The sequence below is a fragment of the Brachyistius frenatus genome, unplaced genomic scaffold (genome assembly GCF_029030835.1).
Source record: "Brachyistius frenatus isolate BFR_SWC_R1_liver_20210118 unplaced genomic scaffold, ASM2903083v1 Contig_163, whole genome shotgun sequence".
NCBI classification, from domain to species: Eukaryota; Metazoa; Chordata; class Actinopteri; family Embiotocidae; genus Brachyistius; species Brachyistius frenatus.
The window spans coordinates 547501-570000 of record NW_027210762.1 but is presented as its reverse complement, the minus strand read 5'-3'; the positions used below and the strand labels follow the sequence as shown (position 1 = coordinate 570000).

The window sequence follows — 22500 nt, the reverse complement described above, 5'->3', positions numbered from 1 at the left end:
CTGCAGCGGCTTCGACCGAGCACAAGAAGACGCCTGTAATTAAACGGGGGGGAAAAAAAAAAAAATGCAGATTTGAGAGACAATTGTTAATGATGAGTGAACATCAGTGGGAGGGGGGTTAGGGAGGGGGGTGGGATTAGTGGGTTGGATGCATGTCATGCCATGTACACATCCCCCCCGATTTTTTTTGAAAAATTAACATTCACCCTTTTATGTCGGAAGGCGCTCTCGGTTTATCTTTTTAATCCTCGTCCTCTAAAAGATCTCCGGAGGCAGATCAACGTTTCAACACTCGTACCTCTGTCATCCTGCGTCGGGACTTTTAACACAATAAGAGAAACACCTGAGTAAATGAGGCAGGAAATCTAGTTTTGAAATTATTCCAGTGCTATTAATTTTTTTTTTCTTTGAAAAGACGTTGCTAAGAAACTTAAACGATTTCAGCGACATTTTTCTTCTTTTTCCTTTTCAGACTAACTGTGAAAGTTAAGCTTCGCTGGAACGAGATCTGTCGTCTCGCAGGATGTTCTCGTTTTCAACCTGAGAAAACATTTCTTATTATAAACAGTGAAAAAGAAAAACTGAATGAAACGAGTTCTCACTGATTGAGAAATGTGCTCTTCATTTTTTTTTCACTGCATTCAGAGACACGTGGAGACTTTTGGAGAAAGTTCACTGCTGGAATTTTTCCAGTGACTTTCCACCATTTTTTTTTCCGCAGATTTATTTCACTTGTTGTTTTACTGGATGAACTAAATTTAGCCTGTTACTGTCTGCAAATGAGTTCCTGCACTTTGCTGTTAACCTGTGAAGCAGCTTCAGCTTTATTCATCAGCCAACAGAGGTGGACAACATCGCTTGTAGTACGAAGTGATGCTATGAATATGGTTTATATGAAATTCAACCTCTAAAGTCTAAAGTGCCACGTCGAGAGTTTTAAACTGGATTTTTTTTTTCCAGTCTCCTTCTTCACCGAAACCACAGAAAAGCCAATTTAAGAATTTGAAGTCGTATCCTTTTTTTTTTTTTTAAATCGACATCCTTCCTTAATCCACCGATTAATTAAAACACCTCTTGTTAAACAAGTGAAAGTATTCGCGGCGAACAGAGGCTCCATTGATAAACTGTTTTGGGTTTCCTGCAGGTGTCATTAGATTTGTTTTTAGGTGTTTTGTTTCCACTTGTCACTGCGTCTATATTTAGTCTGAAAGCCTTCAGATGTCACCTGTTGACGAGGAATGTGGGTTGCAACAGTATTCCTGGTATGAGGTGTGTGTGTGTGTGTGTGTGTGTGTGTGTGTGTGTGTGTGTGTGTGTGTGTGTGTGTGTGTGTGTGTGTGTGTGTGTGTGTGTGTGTCTCCTATCCGAGCATTACTGCCGTGCTTCTAATGTTTTGGAAGTATTCAACACCTGTAGTTTTTTTTTTTTTTTTTCCGTTGTTGTTTATTTTGCGTGCCGGTGTTTTCGTCGCTGTTGTTGTGATTTTTTTTTTTTTTTTTAAAGAAACACTCGGCGACGAAAACTTTAAAATCGAGGAGAGCGAGCAGACGCGTTCCTGTCGGATGATGCGACGCCGCTCATCCACGTCTGTGCGTCTGTATCTCGGAGAAAAGGGGGAAAAAAACAACAAGCGGCACTTTTGTTTTCCTAACAGGTGTGTTTATGCGCAGGCGGAGAGATTTGAGTTTCATCACAACACGGCAACACACGATGATGATGATGATGATGATGATGATGATGATGATGGAGATATACGGCTGTTAGTGTGGGCAACACATACAGCAACAGTTGCTCGGGGAAACTCAGGAAAACATGTCTCCTCAAACACAACAACAGCTTACAGGAACGAGGAGCGTGAACTTTGAACAATCATGTCAATGGAATAGTTTTTATTTTTGGTGAATTTTTTTTTTGGGGGGGGAAAAACATCCAACCAACTAACAATGCTAACACACAGCTAAGAGTGCAAACAGTTACTTTTGCTCAAAACAAAACAAAAAAACAAAACCCAGCTAAACTCACGTTAACCAAACAGACGATAACGTTAAAAGAAACGGCTAATTTTGCGAAAAAACAAAAAAATTGCTAACGTGCAAAAAAACAACAACAACAACAACACCTTTAATCAAGTTAACCAACACACGATGACGTTAAAAACCTTGCGTTACCTTGTAATTCAACAAATATGCGTAAACGACTAAAAAAAATAATCTCGCAGATTTCTCCCTGAAGACGCTTTCAAAGAATCAACTCCTTCAACTCTTCTTTTGTTTTACATCTTTAACAGACACTATACGCCATCCTGAAGCACAGTCACATTAAAAGTAAATACACGTTAAAGCTGAACCATTATTCTACGTGTTTTTTTTAACGGTAAAAGTTGGATCTTAAACCTCCTGGGGGGAGGAGGGGAGGAGGAGGGGGGAGCAGGCATCCAGCCCTGTTTGTCTTTGCCCTGTTAACACACGACTGCTCTAATTTCAGTCGGCCTGTAATGTGATGAGTAAAGGTGTAATTGACTGTGTGTTTTTGCTACACACACACACACACACACACACACACACACACACACACACACACACACACACACACACACACACACACACACACACACACACACACACACACACACACACACACACACACACACTTTCTCTCTCGACTCTGTCTCTGTTTTTCTTCTCCTCCACCTCCAGGGCATCTCACTGATTTCTTTATTTGGGTGTTTGCGGTCGGCAGGAATTCTTCGCCCGAGTTTCAGTATTGAGAAAGAAAAGTGAAGCTTTGCTTCGACTCGATTCCTCCCGTCGCGTTTGCTCACGTCAGGAATGATGACTTTTTTTTTGTTTTTTTTTACCTCCGAGGTGACATCAACAAGGGTGACGCCTCGTCGAAGACAAAGGAAGTGATGTCACGTGCCACGAAAATGGCGATTGATTTGACACAGTAAAAATAATTAGCAATCGTTTAACTCTCTTAGTTAATGCAAGATAAGAATGATATGTATAATTAAGAATTTAATTTATCAGGAAAACGTTTACGTGTCTTTTTTTAATTTTTTTTTTGAATATTGACATTTTGTAGAAAATAATCAAATAGCTGCATTTTAGTACAATTTTTACACATTTTATTTAAAAAAAAATTACACTTCAACACACGAATATGTAACTTAAACTGACAACAATCAAGTTTTAACCGTAAGAATTAAACTCAGATCCCACGATTAACTACATTTATGTTGAGGACTGGTAGCGGATTAGTATGATTTTATTAATTTATTACTTCAGTACGTCAGAACAAGCAGTGACATTTGAGTTGATGTTATATACATATATATATATATGCATATATATATATATGCATATACATATGTATATATATATATGGACCCCCAATGCTGACAGAGCCTGGCCGACTTCCCAGAACAGAACAATATCTGCCCGGTCGACTGAAAGGCCCAGCAGCCAGTCCCCCCCCCCCCCCCTCCAGACACACACACACACACACACACACACACACACACACACACACACTCACACACTCACACACACACACACAGAGATGTACACAAACGTCTGGCCTTTAAACCGTCAGCGCTCAGTGCCTTGCCTTACATAATGACAGGGAATGGAGGCATTAAGGCAATTTGTTTGATTTAAGTTGTCAAGGCGTCCTGGACCCTGCACCGCTCAGCTGGTTTTGATAGCCTGTGTGTGTGTGTGTGTGTGTGTGTGTGTGTGTGTGTGTGTGTGTGTGTGTGTGTGTGTGTGTGTGTGTGTGTGTGTGTGTGTGTGTGTGTGTGGAAAGCAGGACAGAGAGGAATGTAGCAGCATAAAATACGTTTTGAGGGTTCAGGCAGAGTGAGCAAGATCGTGTTTGTTTCATTTGGTGTGCTTCATTTTTTATTTTTTTTATCTTGTGTGTTGTGTGTATTCTGTCCTGGTTTCTATGGCGACGGGGGGCGGGGGGGGGGGGGGAGAAGGTCGCGTGGCTCGCCGTCTCGCTGTCTCGCACGGTTCAAGCCTCTTGTCTGGTCATTGCGACTCCTTATCTGTCCGTCCCGCGAGAGGGAACCCTCCTCGGCTGCTCTTCGAGGTTTCTCCTGGGAGTTTTTATTTTAAATTTTTTATTTATTTAAAAAAAAAATTATTTCTTATCTGAAGTTGAATGTCTAAGAACTGAGGATGAAGAGGTCGGATGGGAGGGGAGGAGCCCTGCAGTAAAAGAGGAAGAGCTGGAGGTGGACTTGAAAGAACCCGGGGTGTGTGTGTGTGTGTGTGTGTGTGTGTGTGTGTGTGTGTGTGTGTGTGTGTGTGTGTGTGTGTGTGTGTGTGTGTGTGTGTGTGTGTGTGTGTGTGTGTGTGTGTGTGTGTGACTTTTCCCCCTCCGTGAACATGAAGGCAGGTATTGTCTGTTTAACTCTGGCTGCTCCACTTCCCGACCTGAACCGCCGCCGCCACCAACCGGCGTGACGCATTCACATTTGTCATCCATTTAAGCTGCGTTCAAACCTTCCATTTTAAAAATGTGGGCCTTTTTCGCAATGAATGCAGCTCTCTGTATCACGGCGAGGAACACGAGGAATATACGAAACGGTTCGTCATCCAACCGAAGAAGCCAAATATAAAAGTTTTTTTGTTGTTGTTGTATCTTTTAAAAACAGTTTAAAATTTGCTCAATTTTTGAAGAACTTTCTGACCATGAGTATCCTAAAACATAAACTTTCTACGTCGGCCTGGCGACCTTTTCAAAAGTGTACCTGACTGCAGCCCTCCCCTCTTCCCCCCCCCCCTCAAGATTTCTACAAAAAGAAATCATAAAAGTGACGTCGGCTTTACAGAAACAGTCTGTGACATCATCAGCTGTCAAAACACGAGCTGTGTTTTTTGGATCGGGCCTCTTTACGTACAGGTGTCGCCATTATTCGGTCCACTTCCTGTGTTTTCAGTTAAAAAAAAAAAAAAGAAATGCCATTATGTAACGTTACAGTATAAAGTGCCCCCCCCTCACCCCACCACCCTCCCCTACCTCCCTCCCCGCTCACTTTCTCTTGTAAATGATGTAAATGAAAATGCCAGAATGCGAAGTAAAAGCGTGAGTGGAGCGTCACAGGTAATTACACCGAGCTGTGGAGCGTAATTGAACCTGATCAAACCTGCTCACTGTGTGTGTGTGTGTGTGTGTGTGTTCTATGACTGTGTGTGTGCAGTGTGCGGGGTGGGGGGGAATGGACGGGGGTGGGGGGGGGGGGGGGATAGAGGCCCCAGTGTTCTCGGGTCCCGGCTTTGAATAAGGGATCTTTATCTGGCCCGTGTGCCCAGCGCCGGTGTGAAAGCACTAAAGCGCCCGCAGCGTTTCCTCCGCGCAGACGTGGCTCACGCCGGCCGCTCCAGGTGCGGCGACCACGAAGCTTTTTAACCAGTCACACACACACACACACACACACACACACACACACACACACACACACACACACACACGCGCGCGCGTGCACATCCATTTCTAATTTAGTGGAAACGGGGATTCTGGGAGTTGGAGTGTTGAGTTTGAGCTATGAGCTTTCTGATTGGCTGTGATGGGGCTTCAGAAACAAACCCGGCTCTCTGCTTCCCTCTTCCTCCTCTTCCTCCTCTTCCTCCTCCACCTCGTCCTACTCTTCCTCCATCTCCTCTTTCTCCTCCTCCTCCCTCTAAGGGAAGTGGTTTTACTGTTTGAAACGTGAAGATGTGGTTTTTACCGAGTGACTCTGGATTTTTCCATTTTTTTCTACAACTTTTGACACTTAAGACAAAGAACTGAAATAACCTCATCGGTACTTTAATAATAATAATAATGATGATAACTAAATATATAAAAACAAACCACTCATAGAACAATTTCTAAACGACCACAAACATCTTTTTCCACGTTATGTTTTGTTTTTATATTGACCAACATATACACTGATATAAATTCATCTAGTTTTATGTGCTTTAACTCGAGCACTGACCTTTTGACCTTCGTCGAGTTACTCACTTTTTTTTAGGGCAAATTCCCTCGAATTAATTTTACAACTTGAGTCGCAGCAACAGGAAATCCTGAACCCTGACTGACTGGCTGAATGACAATGGCAGTTAGCTTGACCTCTGAACTTGGATACAGCCGACCTGAAAAGTGCCCGACAAAGGTGTAAATTGGGGATATTTATTTGCCGCCAAACGCTGACGTAGCGTTTATTTAGCGTTTTGAGACTTTTTAAATGTTTTTGGGGCCAAATTCAAGTCTGAAATCACGTCAGAGTCACATCCTCGGTGTCGGTTGTACATTTTGCTGCTTTCTGAATCTTTTATCATTACAGCATATAAATGATGAAGACGTAGTATATTCTGTTCTTGATTTAAAACTTGATACTTTAATACACTTTTATTTGTGCTGTCCGCATTTAAAAATATGCATCCGAAACAGAATTATGATTATTGTTATTATTTATTTTTTATAAATAGATCGAAGGGGTTTGCCTTTGAGATCCTCTTAACTCCGTCTCCACCTCTTCTGCCCTCTCCTGTCCCAGATCTCCTTCGAGCTGGCCGAGTACACCGCCAACGTGGACGGCGTCGGCACGCTGCGTCTGCTGGACGCCATCAAGACCTGCGGTCTGACCAACAGCGTGAAATTCTACCAGGCCTCCACCAGCGAGCTGTACGGCAAAGTCCAGGAGATCCCTCAGAAGGAAACCACTCCCTTCTACCCCCGCTCACCTTACGGTAACACACACACACACACACACTCATATGCGCACACACGCACGCACACGCACACACACACACACACACACACACACGTAATGCACTGTACATCCACATGGAAACACACACGAGGATTACCTAACCTTTTTCTACCTTGCACCGTTTGTAAGACACTTGGCCATGTAAGGGCATACAAACACCGATTTGCCCGATGCCTCTGCAGCAGCTTTTCCTAGACGTGTGTGCGTGTGTGTGTGTGTGTGTGTCAGAGTGAACAGAGGTGGGGTGGGGGGGGGGGGTGCTTCGGTGCTTCAGACTGCGTTTTGAGCTCTCCACACACCCCGAGGCCAAACGTCTGACTGAGGACTGGAGTGGCTCTCACTTTAACAAAGACACCTTTATATCCACAGCACTCAGCACTCACTTTCAACACACACACACACACACACACACACACACACACACACACACACACACACACACACACACGCACACGCACACGCACACACATACGTGCACTCAGGGCTGCAACACGTGTGCGAGCGATCGGGTTTCGTGTTCCCTGTTGTCTAAATGCTCTCCTTCACCGACACTTTCCCCATCTGTCAGCACTCAATCCGAGGCTGCATGGGAGGCGCATACCGTCCCGACCAGGGCTGCTCCTCTATTAATTAGACTCCCGGGGTTGCCATGACGACGACCCCCACCCTCCTCTCTCACCTCCAAGCACATGTCCCTGACCTCACGGCCTTAATCAGCGGGCAACTCCCTTCATCTGCTTTGTTATTCCCCTCGTCACCGGGTGGAAGGGAGGAAGAGGATGATGATGATGATGATGATGAGGAGGGGGAAGAAAGAGCGGAGAGTCTTTTTTGTGCAACCCTGCTTTTGGTCCGTCGGCAGGAGTCTTTCAGTTCACGCTCCTGACGTTGAGATACGACGCGTGGTAACGCTGTGTTCAGCCGTGACACGTTACAAACGTGAATCTGTCTTCTTTTTTTATTTGATCTTTCGCGGTCGTGTGTCTGCAGCTTTACGAGGATTTCTCTCTCTGCTTCGATTACGAGCATCTTTTTTTAAAATTTTATTTATGTGTTTGTTAATAATTAGTGTAGAAAGGCTGAGGAGTGTCTGTTTCTGAAGTGACATCTCTTCACTTTTCAGTTATAGTTTACGTATAATTTCTACTAATATCCTCCTCCTCCTCCTCCTCCTCCTCCTCCTCCTCCGCCTCTTCCTCTCTCCCTCTCTCCCTCTCTCCCTCTCAGGTGCCGCGAAGCTCTACGCCTACTGGATCGTGGTGAACTTCCGAGAGGCCTACAACATGTTTTCCGTCAACGGGATCCTCTTCAACCACGAGAGCCCGAGGAGAGGTGAGCGGACCACCCCCCCCCCACAACCCCCACCCCCGAAAGTGTACAAGCACCATAACGTGTACGATGACACTACCGCTGAACAAGTCTTGAGCTGCCGGGACCTTATGAATGATTTTAGGGAAGGTCCTTCATTCACTGGCCAGGTGCGGTTTTTTTTTGAAAATAAACATAATTTCTGTCCGTCACTTAACACCTATTTAACTCGGTTGCTTAATTTTTGTTAAGTTACTAAGGAAGAAGTCTGTCCTCAGTTGACCGTTTTATTCCTTATGCTGTTTTTTTTTTTTTTTTGGGGGGGGGGATAAACCTTTATTAGAACACCATGAGAGTGGTGTAAATTTTTTATGAAGTCATCAATCATCACCAGGTGTGTTGTAAATGTGCTGACTTTACAACCAGCACTTACCTCCAACAAAACAACTTTTGTGAAAGAAATACAAAAGGACATATTATTATGATATCAAATCACAGCTCAACATCACCTGGAGCATTTTACTTAATAAAAGATTCAATTATAGCATGAAACCAAAAGGAAGTTTAAACCCAGACAATGGTGTCAGGTAAACTTTAATTTGTTTAAAGTTCATAATGTTATTTTTTTTGTGTGTGTAACTGAACAGACATCTAAGATTCCTGTAATACAATATTCAAAGTCAATAATTCACTTAAACTGATGTTTTTTTTAGTTTTTTTTTTTTTATCAGCTAGCCTCTTTAATTATTATTTTTTTGAATAATTACAGCACATCATTCATCAGCTTTATTGTGAGGATAAAATTACAAGGTGAGAAGAAAAAAAAAAAAAAAAGCTTGACATCACTTCCTCAGCAAACCCCACAATACGGCAGTCAGACGGTAAACCATTGTTGGATTGTGTAAAAGTATTCAATTACACGCTCTATATAAAGTCATATTCATTCACCGGTGGAGCCAGGGGTTTCTCATAACCGCTCACACACACTCTGACACAGTGAGTGGGTTGTGGTCACCTTTTTTTTTTTTAAGCTCTCCGAGCCCCGGAGGGTCGCGAGCGCTGGTTTAACCCGATTTACACGCCACCGCGGCTCCCAAATGAATACCACATGGACGGGCGAGCCCCCCGAGCACCGCGCCCGCTCAGGTGTTTATGATTTATCCCCTAATGAAGGCACCCGGCCGCGACCCCGGCCAAGGTCAGGGGTCGTCCAGTTAAAAAAAAACAAAAAAAAAAACCCTAATGGGTTGCCACGGATAGATAGGTGTGGGAACTGGAGCAGCGGAGATGCTGCGGTCACCGCCGAGGTTTTTGGAGCGCAGCATTGAGCTCACGGAGGCGAACTGGAAACTGGTGTTGCGACATAGCGGACGAGAAATGGGGCCGAATGACGGGAGGAGTGACGGAGAGGAAAATTAACGTACAACAGACTTCGTTTTGGGTCGTTAGCCTTTTTAAATTGAAGGTTTTGTTTTTTTATACGTTGAATTATTTTCGAACAGGTGGTCCGACAAGGACGAGTTCATCACCTCCGCCGCCGAGATCTGGGAACCATTTCCATTATTTTATGCCGTTTAATTGACTTCAATCAGGTGATCGATGGTGAAAATAAACCCTTATTTGCAGCCCTGGAGGTGTTCAGGCGGACGATACAACCTTCAAAATCAGAGATGCGCGAGTCCCTTTTTTTGTTCGTTAATGACCTTATAAGGACAAAGCTCGCTGCCCTCCTGATAACATGATGTCAGCTCCTTTCTCATTTCCCTCTCGGACTCTGCTTCTATCTTCCCATTCTTGCAACACACACACACACACACACACACACACACACACACACACACACACACACACACACACACACACACACACACACTAATCCACCCCCCCCCCCCCTATTTTTTTTTTTTTTTTTTTTTAATTTCCTCGCTCTTGTTTCACTCCACGTCGTCGTCCCGCCTCACTTCTCCGTAGTCAGCGTGTCTCCAGCCGGGCCATCGGGTTTACTCCCGCCACTTCTATTCTCAGAGTTACGGCTGTTGTTGCTCATAAAGCAGGAACGCTGCGCTGTGATGTGGCCAGATGTCCCACGGCCGCCTTGCACAACCCCGTGTGGCGCTGGATTGGCCGGTATTTACCCGGGGGTGGGGGGGTGGGGGGGCCCGCCGTTGACCCTGCCGCTGCCACACTGAGGGGGCGTTTGGCGGTGTGTGCTCCGTCACTCACGGGAGGGCTTTTCAGGGAAGGAGGTGGTGCTTTCAGCTCCAAAACACCCTCCTGGCAGATTTATTTGATTTTGTTTTGTTTTATTGTTGGAGTGTAAGGTCGTACTGTAAATCATAGATATATTACTACTGTACAGATGTATGTTACTGTACAGATAGACTACTGGCTCAGTGTTTTTATACACGTAGTGTTGACATGACATTATTGCTGAGCTTTTACGACTTATGTTCTGGATTGACTTGGATGAATACCCATCAGTATGAACAAAAAAAAAAATGGTACGTTAAACCATAATTTATTCAATTTAGTTCAGTTCAGTTTTATTTGTAAAATGCCAAATCGTAACTAGGTCATTTCAGGACACTTACCATAGAAAAGTCCTTACAAACAGAACTTTAAAATTATACAGAGGAAGCCAACAATTTACAAAATTCCCACATGAGCAGCCGGGAGGGAAAAAAAACCCTCTCCTTTAACAGGAAGAAACAACTTAAAGACAGTTAGAAGGTAAAACTCCTTTTTAACAGGATGAAAACCAGTGGGACGTGATACAAGTTTATCGGGTCAAATATGTATTAAATCACAGCTGCTGTGAGAGTGAAGCGTTTGTGATGAGGAAGGCCGATCCCGACGATGAAGATTCTCCACAGTGAGACCTACGATAAAGGCACACGAATACAACACCCTTAAAGACACCGTGGAAACTCTTCCTCACTCGTCTGCTCTCGGCCGCACCCTGAACCATCTCCGTTCGGTATTTTTACAACACTCTCCCTACCTGTTGTGGCAGAGAGAGAAATTAAGGATCGTTCGCTACCTGCCGTGCTGCTCCCTCGTGTCCCGAACAAACCTGTGTGGTGTGTGAGAATAATTACTCACTAATGAGGCCCATGATGTCAGTTTCATTGGCACTGATGTCACCACTTGTCCCCCCTCCTCCCACACGGGGGGGGGGGGGGGGAAAGCTGTGATGTCAGCGTCCCAGGATGGATGGGTGTGTGTGTGTTTCCGGGAAACAAATAGGATGTCCACCCCACCCTTCACCCCCCCACCCCACCCCCCTCCCTTAACAACAGCTTCTGGAGATGGATTTTCTGTCCTTTTTCACAGGATGACTTCATCCCGGGCAGGAATGCGCTTCTGGTTTCTCTTGCGCGTCTTGTAAACACCTGACCGTGTTTCCACAGACAAATATCTCCATTGTTCTGCGGCGAAAGAAAAAACTCGTCGACAGTCGAGAAAGAAATAATAGAAAATAAAAAAAATACAAAATAACCCCGTGGAAATCCAGCGTGAAGCAAAGCAAACAGAAGCCCTGCATCTGCCGGCCGGTTCCTTTTGTTTTTTTTTCCTGGTTAGCTCAGTCGTTAGCCATAACAAACAGTCCTCGCACTGACTCTGAAGAGGGGGATTAGCGTTAGCCCCGGGTGCTAAAATCCAGCCCGACGGCGTCGGTACTCCGGTCTCTGTGCAAATAACCAGTTCAGGTGTTTATTTGCTTCATCATATTCAACAAATATCACTCCTCCCTGAAAAGAAAAAAAGAAAAATCTAATTTTGACAATAAAAGACCCCCCAAAAAATCCCCCTGGTTTAATTTACAGTTATTAGCTGCGTGTTGGTCTGAGGCTGTGCGCTAAATCACCGCGGTAACGTGTTTTTTTTGGGGCTTTTTTTTTTTAAGCCGCTTGACCAGCTCCAGTCGTCGGCTGATCCGCTGGTTTATTTGGGGAAGTCCCATCCATCTCTCCTCCCCGAGAGCTCTGCGGCTCACGCTTGGCAGTATAGAATAATATACTGTTATGTTAGGAGAGAAGACCGGTTAGAAAAGCACCGCCAAAGTCAATCCTTACCCCCCCCCTCCCCCCCGTCTTTAATGCGCACGAAATAGCCCGAAAAGGTCAGATCGCATGATAGATTTTGTAAGAGGATATGTTTTCCCGTTTATCGGAAAGAGGGTTATTTAGGAGAGGTGTGTGTGTGTGTGTGTGGGGGGGGGGGGGATTAGGCCGTATCTTTTTGTTCCTCGCTCTTTTAAGCTTCCCGCCGGGTGTTGATGAGAAAGAGGCCCGAGAGTGAGAAGCAGCCCGAGACGTCATCGGCCCGAACTACCGACGGGAGCCTGAACCTCCGTCTCCTCCCTTCACACCTTTCAAAAAGGTGAAGGGGTTCAGACGCGGGTCACGTGGTCTGTGTGAGGTTTCTGCCGTCACTCATCCCCGTTGACGCCCTTTTAAAGTGTTTGTTGTCCCAGAAACGCCATGGAAACCGAGAAAATCTCGTCAACTCGAGCGCTGACTTCCAGCGGCATGTTTGCACCTTTGCCAGACCCCCCCCCCCCACACACACACACACACACACAGGAGGACAACCGATCCTCGAGGTGTCGCTCGACAGTTTTTTTTAATTTTAATTTTTATTTGTATTTAATCCAACTACAGGATGCTGCCAACATCTTTTGTTTTGGATACTGTGGCGTGTCATCGGCGCTCGGCTCTGCAGCGCTCAGGAACGACATCCATCATCCACTCCCCCTTGCTTTCTTTCTTTTTTTTTTTTTTTTGTTCCACACCTTTTTTTGCACCCTCTGCGCCCTCCATCTGTTTTGTTGCATCACCACCCAAGCTTTCCCGGTCTTCTTTTGTTTTTGGACTTCGCAACCTCTCCAGCTCCGTTTCCAAAAACCTTTCCTTGCATCACATTTTGATTTGCTCTCTCTCTGCACCCTCCCTGTCGGTTGAGTCAGTCCAGAGCGAAAGGAAGCGGCCCGTCAGGTGTGAACAGACGCCGTGTTGGCGGAGCCGAGCGCGTGACCTATCTTGGACGTAACGCAAGTATTCCCCCCCCCCTCCTCCTCCTCCTCCCACCCCCACTCTCACCCCCCTCCCCCCGAAATTGTGAAATAGCTGCGATGGCAGACACTGACAGGTCCTCGGTCTGGGTAGGAATTTTGACCCGGCGAAGATTCCTCCTGCAGAATCACTCAGTGCTCCTTTGCGAGGTCGGGTATTATTTGTGCGGAGAGGAGACGATGAGATGTAAACAAGGCGCCGGAGAGGACTGACCTGAATCCTTAAAAAAAAAAAAAAAAAAAAACTTGTGGGAGTGGAGATGAAAATTCAGAGATGCATTTTTCACCTTAAATCTACCGCAAAGCCTTTCACTCCCCGAGGCCATTTCTCAAAGACGGAGTGGGATTATGGGATTTGCAGTTCTGGTTGAACTCCAAAACAGGTGTGTTTAAAAAAGAAAAAAAAAAACTGTTTCTATGACAACCTCGGGTAGCAAAGTCAAAAGTTACGTTTCGGTCTCCGGTTCAAACAAGCTCGAGACAGAAAATCCAGAAAATACTTTGTTGTTTTTTTGTCTGAGATTTTCAAGAAAAATAAACAATCCTATTTTTAGGACGCGGTTCGTTAAAGCAGTCTGGGTCACCGCGCCACGCGAGTTCACCTTTTTTTTTATTAAGAAAGGGGAGAACTTAGAAACAGATTTTACACGGCGATGAAATACATAAAGCAGGTCCTTTAAAGCTGGAAGAGGAAACTTGGCTTATAGGAAGGAAGTAAGATGTTTTACCTTCTTTTTATTTTTTTTTATATATTTTTTTTGTGTGTGCAAATGCAACATTAAAGATCTACTTGATAAATGTTTGGCGTCGTTCAAAGACTCTCGACTCTCCTCAGTTTTTCCAGAGCTTAATGTGCCGTTTTCGGGCCGAAGCCTCCGACCGCACGTTACGTCCTCAAAATAAATGTTACGGGACGAGAGAGAGAGAGAGATTTTGAATAAATCACACTGCGGTTGAATCTCCAATCAGAAAAAAAAAAAAAAAAACACAAAAAAAACGCTCATAAATAACAAGTCGCAGACAGGCGTATAAATGAGTGTGTGAGTCAGACGTCTTGAGGTCTGGGTGTGTGAAGGGTTTGGGCCGTCACGCAGTGTGAGACTTCATAAGTCACCTTTCTTTAGCAGTGTGGTTCTAACAACAGAAATCTGTTGAGTAACCCGGACCGGTCCAGCCAATAACTCCCCTTATCCCCCCCTTGCCCCCACCCCCCCAACCAGCTGACAGCTCCTGTCCCCGTCCCGTCTGGGGGCCACATGGCCCGGCTGTGGATGGGAGACATCTCCACACATTTCTCTTCATCTTCATCCTCCTCCTCCCTCCCCATGCTTGATCCCAGCTGTGCCAACGAAGCCTGTGTGTGTGTGTGTGTGTGTGTGTGTGTGTGTGTGTGTGTGTGTGTGTGTGTGTGTGTGTGTGTGCGCGCCTGTGTGTGTGTGTGTGTTACGTTTTTCCTGTTGCTTCTCTGGCCAGAAAAAGAAAAAAAAAGAAAAGGGATGATGGAAACAAAAAAAAAAAGAAACGAAATGGTGAAGTGAGAATGAGCGAGAGAGAGAGAGAGAGAGAGTGTCAGTTTCTGGCTCGGCTTTTGCTGTCTGCTCAGTTTTCACGGCCCGTGGTTTTATTAGACTTTCCGCCGGGTCCGCGGGTAAGGTTAAACGGCCACCGCTGCCTCCGCTCCCCCCCTCACCCTCAGCCTCACCCTCACCCTCCCCCTCCTCCTGGCTGTCCTACACTGCCGCTGCCAGTAAAGGAAACACATTAACACCCGGGCCAGTAACAGAGCCGGCTTTGTCCACGGGCCCAGGCCGGGCCCGGTCCATTAGGGTCCACGCCGCACCAATTAGAGGAGGCAGGGAGCACAGCCACTCCAAACAGAGGTGTGAGCTTTACAAGGGGGACTACAGGTGTGCTCGGAGAGGGGGGAAGGAGGGGAGGGGGTGCTTTACGACTGATTGGGGGGGCACTGTGCCGAACACCGTACACCTCCGCCACCTCTTTAAGAGCCGACTCGGCCCCGCAGAGTTTTCACAACCTGCGTTTAACCTGCAAACTTTAGTTTCCTTTGGACGTTGGATCAAATCGAACTCCCTCCTTCAGGATTTACTGCAGTTGCCGATCTGCGCTCTCGTTACGTCACCTTCGCCCCCGCCGGGTCCCGACTCACGCCACACACAAAAAAAAGGGCTGCAGCCAATGAACATTTTACTATCGTGTAATCTTTTGATTTTATCCTCATCTGTTTATGTAATTAAACAAATATGAATAGTGGGAATTGCCAAATCATATATTCCTCGATATCATTTCCAAAGATATAAAACAGAGAAAACAATGGCGGGCAAAAGACAAGGGAACATTTCAGTTGCAAATGAGTGGAAGTCAATCAATCAAACTTTATTTACGTACGTTTTGGTGCCATTCGAGGTGCTTCACAGATGATTGACAGGCCAATAACAAAGACAAACCGTTGTAGACCAGAACAATTCAAAAACGAGTTAGAAAAAGACTTCAAGACCGATGTACACAAGACGATAGAGACAATAAAAAAAGAGAGATAAGAGCTAGAAACTGAAAAAACCGCCAAGAATGAGATCAGTGATAGTTAAACAGGAGCGAAGGATAAAACTTGATAGAATAAGTAAGGGCAATAAAAGTATGTAGTGAAAGGACGATGGAAGGTGTGTAAGTGTGAGGGAGGGGAATTTAAAAGAGAAAATATGCCTTAAAAGCTTTAAATAAAATCCCAGAAATACTGGGTTGCACATGTCGCTCAATGCAAATGGGAGATCTCTTTTCTCTGTAAATGTGTGGGCAGCACAGCTGTCGTGTCCCACAGCCCGTGACGAGATAAGAACCTGTCTGACTCATACGGTTGATTGGAGAGAAAAAAAAAGCTGATGGACAGGGCAGGTGAGTAATTTATCGGTTGACGTTTGACTGGCAGCCGGCCGGGAGCCCGAAGTTTCCTGCCAGAACAGGTGACCTGCCAGGTTTGAGAGAAACGGGGCCCGCCGACGTGATCCTGCAAAGACGGGACGGGTCTGACATCGGAGGGGGGTTTTCCAATCCGCGCTTTACCTACGCTTTCGTGGACACGCGCTATTTACGAAAAAGGAAAAAAAGAAAAAGGCGGCAATAATAACGTGTCACGTGACCTCGCCCAAAGCCGACACACAAACACGCTGTATTTTGCTAAAGAAGCGTGTCTAACCTTCCCCGCCGGTCTGTTTCTGCTCAGCCCGCCCCGAGCTGTCGCCCCCCCCCCCCCCCCTCCACCCAACTCTCTTATGAAATAATTACTACAAATTTTTGGTGCATTCGCATGATTGGGTTCATGGGATTTTCCTTGCGTCTGAGCGGAGGGCTCTGCTCCATGTCAGGGAGGAAAAGGGGGTGGAGTGGGGGGGGGACGACAGGGATGCAGTGTGGAGACAGAGCCTGGAGGTTATTACGGGACGGGGAGCTCAAAGGGAACATTCATCGTAAGCATTACGAGTTCAAAAAACAAGAAAGAAAAAAAACAACAAAAAAAACAGGAGCTCCTTAAAAAGAGTTCTCAAAGAGGTTCACGCGAGGTTGTGAGATTTATGTACAGTAGAGATGCTGCTCCGGCTAAAAATAGCAACCGACACTTTGATGCCGGCTTCAAGCTTCTGCTTTGACATTTTCACGTCGGACATTTTGAACGTTGGGCCGAAGAGACGCAGTTGAACTCCTCAAAGCTTCTAATGAGCCGTTTCAACCAGGACGGGCGGCGTCATTAGACTTTGATACCCCCTAATATTTAGTAGTGATTTCCATCTGTGTGTGTGTGTGTGTGTGTGTGTGTGTGTGTGTGTGTGTGTGTGTGTGTGTGTGTGTGTGTGTGTGTGTGTGTGTGTGCGCGGCTTGGAGGTCTGGAGGTCTGGACCGCCATCTCTTTTTTTTTCTTCTTCTTTCCCCCCACAGTGCGAGCGGAGAACACGACACCCGGGCCGCGGTGTCCCGCCAACAAAGCACCTCAAAAACCTCTCAGAAACAGTCATTAGGAGCTCATTTGTTTTTCCGCAGATAATATCCTTCGGATGAAGAGCCGCAGAGGAGGGAGGAAGAGGAGGAAGGGAAGGGGGGGGGGGGGGGCGACTCTTCTCCAGCAAAGAACCACGGTGGTCCCGTTCGGTTGTCGTATTATTTTCAGTGGAAATCTCCCCCGTTACTGGTTTTTTTTTTGGTGCTCTGAGATTTGCGTTGGCATCCGGTTCAGATTTGACACCGAAAAATAAAAATTCAAAGCGGAAAATGGCCGAGAAGTGTCCGTCGTGTGAGGTGGTTACGAAGCCACGTGACTCAGGGTTGCTTTTTATTTCACTCTTTTTTTTTTGTCTTTGGCTTTGAAGAGTTTGGAACTGCATCGGAGGTTTTGGAAGGATGTGTGTGTGTGTGTGTGTGTGTCGGTCTCGGTCTCTGTGTGTGTGTGTGTGTGTGTGTGTGTGTGTGTGTGTGTGTGTGTGTGTGAGTGTGTGTGTGTGTGTGTGTGTGTGTGTGTGTGTGTGTCTGTGTGTGTGTGTGTGTGTGTGTGTGTGTGTGTGTGTGTGTGTGTGTGTGTGTGTGTCTGTCTGTCTCTCTGTGTGTGTCTCTCTGTGTGTGTGTGTGTCTGTCTCTGTGTGTGTGTGTCTGTCTCTGTGTGTGTGTGTCTGTCTCTGTGTGTGTGTGTCTGTCTCTGTGTGTGTGTGTGTCTGTCTGTGTGTGTGTGTGTGTGTGTGTCTGTCTCTGTGTGTGTGTGTCTGTCTCTGTGTGTGTGTGTGTCTGTCTCTGTGTGTGTGTCTGTCTCTCTGTGTGTGTGTGTGTGTGTGTCTGTCTCTGTGTGTGTGTGTCTGTCTCTGTGTGTGTGTTGGACTGAACTGAAACCTCCTTTTCTAATTGAATTCAGAAGATGCCAACGAAGCCTTTTTTTTTTTTTTTTTTTTTTTTTTTTTTACATTAATTTTTTTCAACTTCTGTGTTTCAGGTTCAAACTTTGTTACGCGTAAGATCAGCCGCTCCGTGGCGAAGATCCACCTGGGCCAACTGGAGAGCTTCAGCCTGGGCAACCTGGACTCCAAACGGGACTGGGGCCACGCCAAAGACTACGTGGAGGTAAAACCACACACACACACACACACACACACACACACACACACACACACACACACACACACACACACACACACACACACACACACACACACACACACACACACACACACACACACACACACACACACCGACACACACACACACACACATGCTTCAGAGTCGAACGGGGTTCAGATGTGAACGTAGCATTATAGCAGGCCGTGTTTTATTTCCCAGATCATTTGAGGCCGCAGTTTGAGATCTGCATGGAGCCTCCTGTGATTCCCTGCCAAAAGAGAAACGGAGATAGAGAAGCGAGCGGGGCGGCGGGAGGAGAGAGAGAGGGGTTGGGGGGGGTGGGGGATGGGGGGAGAGAGAGGGCCGCATGCTGCGAGGCCACAGACTGCACTCTGGTTTCCCACAGTTCACCCATGTCCCAGATCCCCGTCAGGCCTCCGTCGCCGTTCCTCCAAACGCCCACAGCAGTAAAACAAAAAAAAGAGAGAGAGAGATATTAGAAAAGGGGCGATCGACGACAGAGACGGCGTGTTTGCGTTCACATTAACGCGGCCGGCGGCGGCGGCGAAGCGGGAGATGAAACGAACGGCGGGGTCGCCTTCAGACGGCGCTCGGCGTTTCTCAAAAGTTCATGTGTGTGTGTGTAACACATTCCTGTCGAAGTGTGTGATAGGTTAAGATCGGGACACGTGTGTGTGTGTGTGTGTGTGTGTGTGTGTGTGTGTGTGTGTGTGTGTGTGTGTGTGTGTGTGTGTGTGTGTGTGTGTGTGTGTGTGTGTGTGTGTGTGTGTGTGTGGAGATGAAAGACTCAACGGGTTGCCATGTCTGACAGAAAGACCCCAGGCGGCGGACTGTGTTGTTATTAGGAGGTGGCGGTGACGGTGAGGAAGGAGGAGGGGAAGGAGGAGGAGGGGGGTGAGGAGGTTACCGTGGAGAACTTTGAGGTTTTTCGACTGAAGAGTCTCAGTGTGGCGTCGCTGCGTCAGAGGAAAGGCGGCGGGTCGATTACGGGAAGATGCGACATTCAGTCGTTTTTCCAACGTCAACGGCTCTGAATCATTTTTCTCTCACGTGACACCGAAGTGGGAAAGTTTACAATTTTAAGAAATCTGAGGCCCTCAAGAAGGAGATTAATTAAAAAGAAAAAAAAAGCCTTGAATGTATGTTGAACTATTAAGAGATTTACGATTACTATGATTGAACAGCCACGACTGATTAAAGGCTTTTTAATTAATCGCCCCCTCCGGAGTGCAAAAAGTGAAGTCAATGGAAAAAAAAAAGAAAAAGAAGAAGAATCCTAATGAGGCCCTGAGATATTCAAAGGAGAACTTAATTGCAGTATATTATTAATTGCATATATATATTTTATATATATATATATTTTAGTCGTAACTATACAGCATGGTGTTAAACTTTCATGCGGAGAAATTTTGAGGCTAAATTTAAAATGCAAGTTGACAGAACTAACCCCCCCCCCCCCCCCACCACTATGGTTCGACCCGTTTCTATCGACTATATATATATATAGAAAAAACGACGGGTTCTTATTCTTGTGCAAGTAAAATGATGATGAAGTTTTTCTTCATCTTCACCGGTTGTGTAATCGGTGGTGTGCGTGCGTCGAGGGCACCCCGGCTTGAGACGCTCCAGGTTTCCTGTGGGAGCCACCGACATTCCAGTTCTGGTGAATCGGGCACCTCCTCGCTTGCCCACCGTCTCCTGTTTCGGAAAAGGCCGGATTTCGGGAAAGCCAAACAGAAGCTTGGGGGAGGAGGAGGAGGAGGAGGAGGAGGGGAAGAAGGGGGGGTGAGCGGGGGAGGAAGGGAGGGGACAGACGTGTGTTTGTGGGACGTTTTGTACATTATGCATAAGTGAATCATCTCTGGTTGCTGCTGAAACCCCCCCCCCCCTCCCCGCCTCCATCTCTCTCATCCGTCCAGCCATGCTCTCCAGCGCTGCGTTGCCATGGCGAAGCCAAACAACTGGCAACTTGTAAACAGAACCATGTGTGCTTCTGCTTTGGGGCTCGACAACTGCTTCCACCCCTCCACCCCCCTCCACCCCTCCACCCCCACCCAGAGACGGGGAAATTGCTGGTAATTGGCCGCGGATAGATTGCGGGTGGCAGGAGGGGCGTGCTGTGCGTCTGCTCTAACGACGTCTGAAGGCGTCGCGGCCGGCTGGGCATCGTCTCGGTGTCGGGTGTCCGTCAGACACAGGTTCTCCTTTCAGGGGAGCACCCCTCCTCCCCCCCTCCACCCCCACTCCCCTCTTTTTAAATTTAAGTTTTTATTGTTATGATGTAATTATGAAATGGATGCTGTAGCGGTATATATAACGTGATTTAAATCCTCTTGATCCTCATTTTCCTTCACAGGAGTTTAAAGCTTGAGACTTTTTTTTCTTTCACTGTGGTTTCTTTTGGGATTTGAACAGAATTTTCTGCCTCCGATCGTGCCAAAAATGTATAAACACGCAGCAATCACTGTCTTAAAGAGTCTTATCTGAGCAGATAAGGACGCATAGCGGGTGGCCATCTTCCTCTCCTGAGCCCCCTCCACCTTGGCTCGGGGAGCTACAGCTGGTTGGAGCTTTTACATCTTCTTCCCCTTTCTGGCTGCAGAGAGCCGTTTCCTGTTCGGAAAAGAGAGATGGGATGGTAGGTGGAGGGGAGGGGAGAGAAGTCGGCTTGGCCCCGTCTCTCTCCATCCTCCATGTTTCCTTCCTGCCTCTTTAAACCTTTTTTTTTTTTTTTTTTAATTTGATTTGTTTTTATTATCTGGTTGTTTTGTTGCTGCTGAAAAAGGCTGCCGTCACCAAACCAGCAGCGCTCCACCAAAAATTACAGTTACCAGATATTTCCCCTCTGACGTCTCATCACCAGCTCTGATTACCCCCTCCCCCAACCCCACCTCCCCGATCCCCCCCCCCCTTTTTTTTTTTTTTTTTTTGTTCTTTTAATTTTTTACTGGAGCTGGCGTTTTGCTGCTGTAGTGGACCAGAAACCGTTGCCAGATGAGATGTGGCTGACCCGCTGACACACACTCGTCCCGACCACCCTCCACCCCCACCACACACACACACACACACACACACCCTCCTCCCCCTCCCTCTTGTCCTGTTCACGTATTTACATTCAAAATATAATTACCAGTGAAACTCTGCTCAGTAGAAGGTGTTGCGTTGCAGCAGTCGTCGTCGTGTGTGTGTGTGTGTGTGTGTGTGTGTGTGTGTGTGTGTGTGTGTGTGTGTGTGTGTGTGTGTGTGTGTGTGTGTGTGTGTGTGTGTGTGTGTGTGTCTGTCTGATTCCTGGCATTGTGTCGAGGCAGCGATGTGACAGGACGGCGCTCCGAGGTGTCATTTTTCACCTCGTTTATTTTTCTTATCCTCTTTTTTTTTTCGTTTTAAAAAAAAAAAAAAAAAAAAATTCAGCCGCAGCTGCCTCGCTGTGCCGTAATGGTTACAGATGAGGCTAATTAACCAATCACAGCTCAGATCAAGGCCAATCACAGATGATTGATGAGAGCGCAGGGTCATTCATCACATTTTTTTTTTTTTGGGGGGGGGGTCGTACAGTAACTCAACATTTAAAGCCACATTGTTCAACTTGTTTTTGTTGAGCGACTCGGCGTATAAAACAGCCTCGTCATCATATATCTGGATGTTTGGTTGTGGAGATGAGACAGAAGTTTAATTGATGATCGTGATTTTTTTTTTTTTTTTTACTATTTTAAATAAATCTGGCGTATTTTACGAATTAATACAGTTTCCATTTATTTGAGAAGCTTTCACTTTAGCCGTGTTATTCGTTGGCAGTGTCACTTCATCATCCCTGATTACCTTCCTGATTAATTCATTAATCATCGAGCCCATTTGCTGGTTATGTTGTTTAAAAAAAAAAAAAAGAAGCTTTTTCCAGTTTCCTAGATTCTGTCAGATTTTGTCAAACCATCAGTCCAAAAACACAAATATATATTCAGAATATAAAGTAGAAAAGAAGTAAAAAAAAAAAAAAAGTAAATGAGAAAATATTCTGTAATTTTTTGAGATTTTGCTTAAAAATTGCTCCGATTGTTGCTTTATTATGAAAACTGTTGCCGATTATTATTCTGTCATTTCACTGATTGATTAATCGACATCCACGATATCTATTAATATCAAATGAAACAGGCAAAAGATATGTTATTTATCGACTTCAAGAAATTACCGTTGTCTGCGGTGCATTTTCAAATGTTTCCGG

At 46.0% G+C, this 22500-nt stretch overlaps 1 protein-coding gene across 1 annotated transcript in view; it reads left to right on the top strand.

Moving 5' to 3' along the window:
- gmds (GDP-mannose 4,6-dehydratase) overlaps nt 1-22500 on the top strand; it is a 146133-nt gene that overhangs the window by 40339 nt on the left and 83294 nt on the right. The window contains exons 5-7 of the mRNA XM_069716826.1: nt 6551-6743; nt 7994-8098; nt 18136-18263. Coding sequence (XP_069572927.1) covers nt 6551-6743; nt 7994-8098; nt 18136-18263 — 426 coding nt within the window. The remainder of the gene's footprint in view (nt 1-6550; nt 6744-7993; nt 8099-18135; nt 18264-22500) is intronic.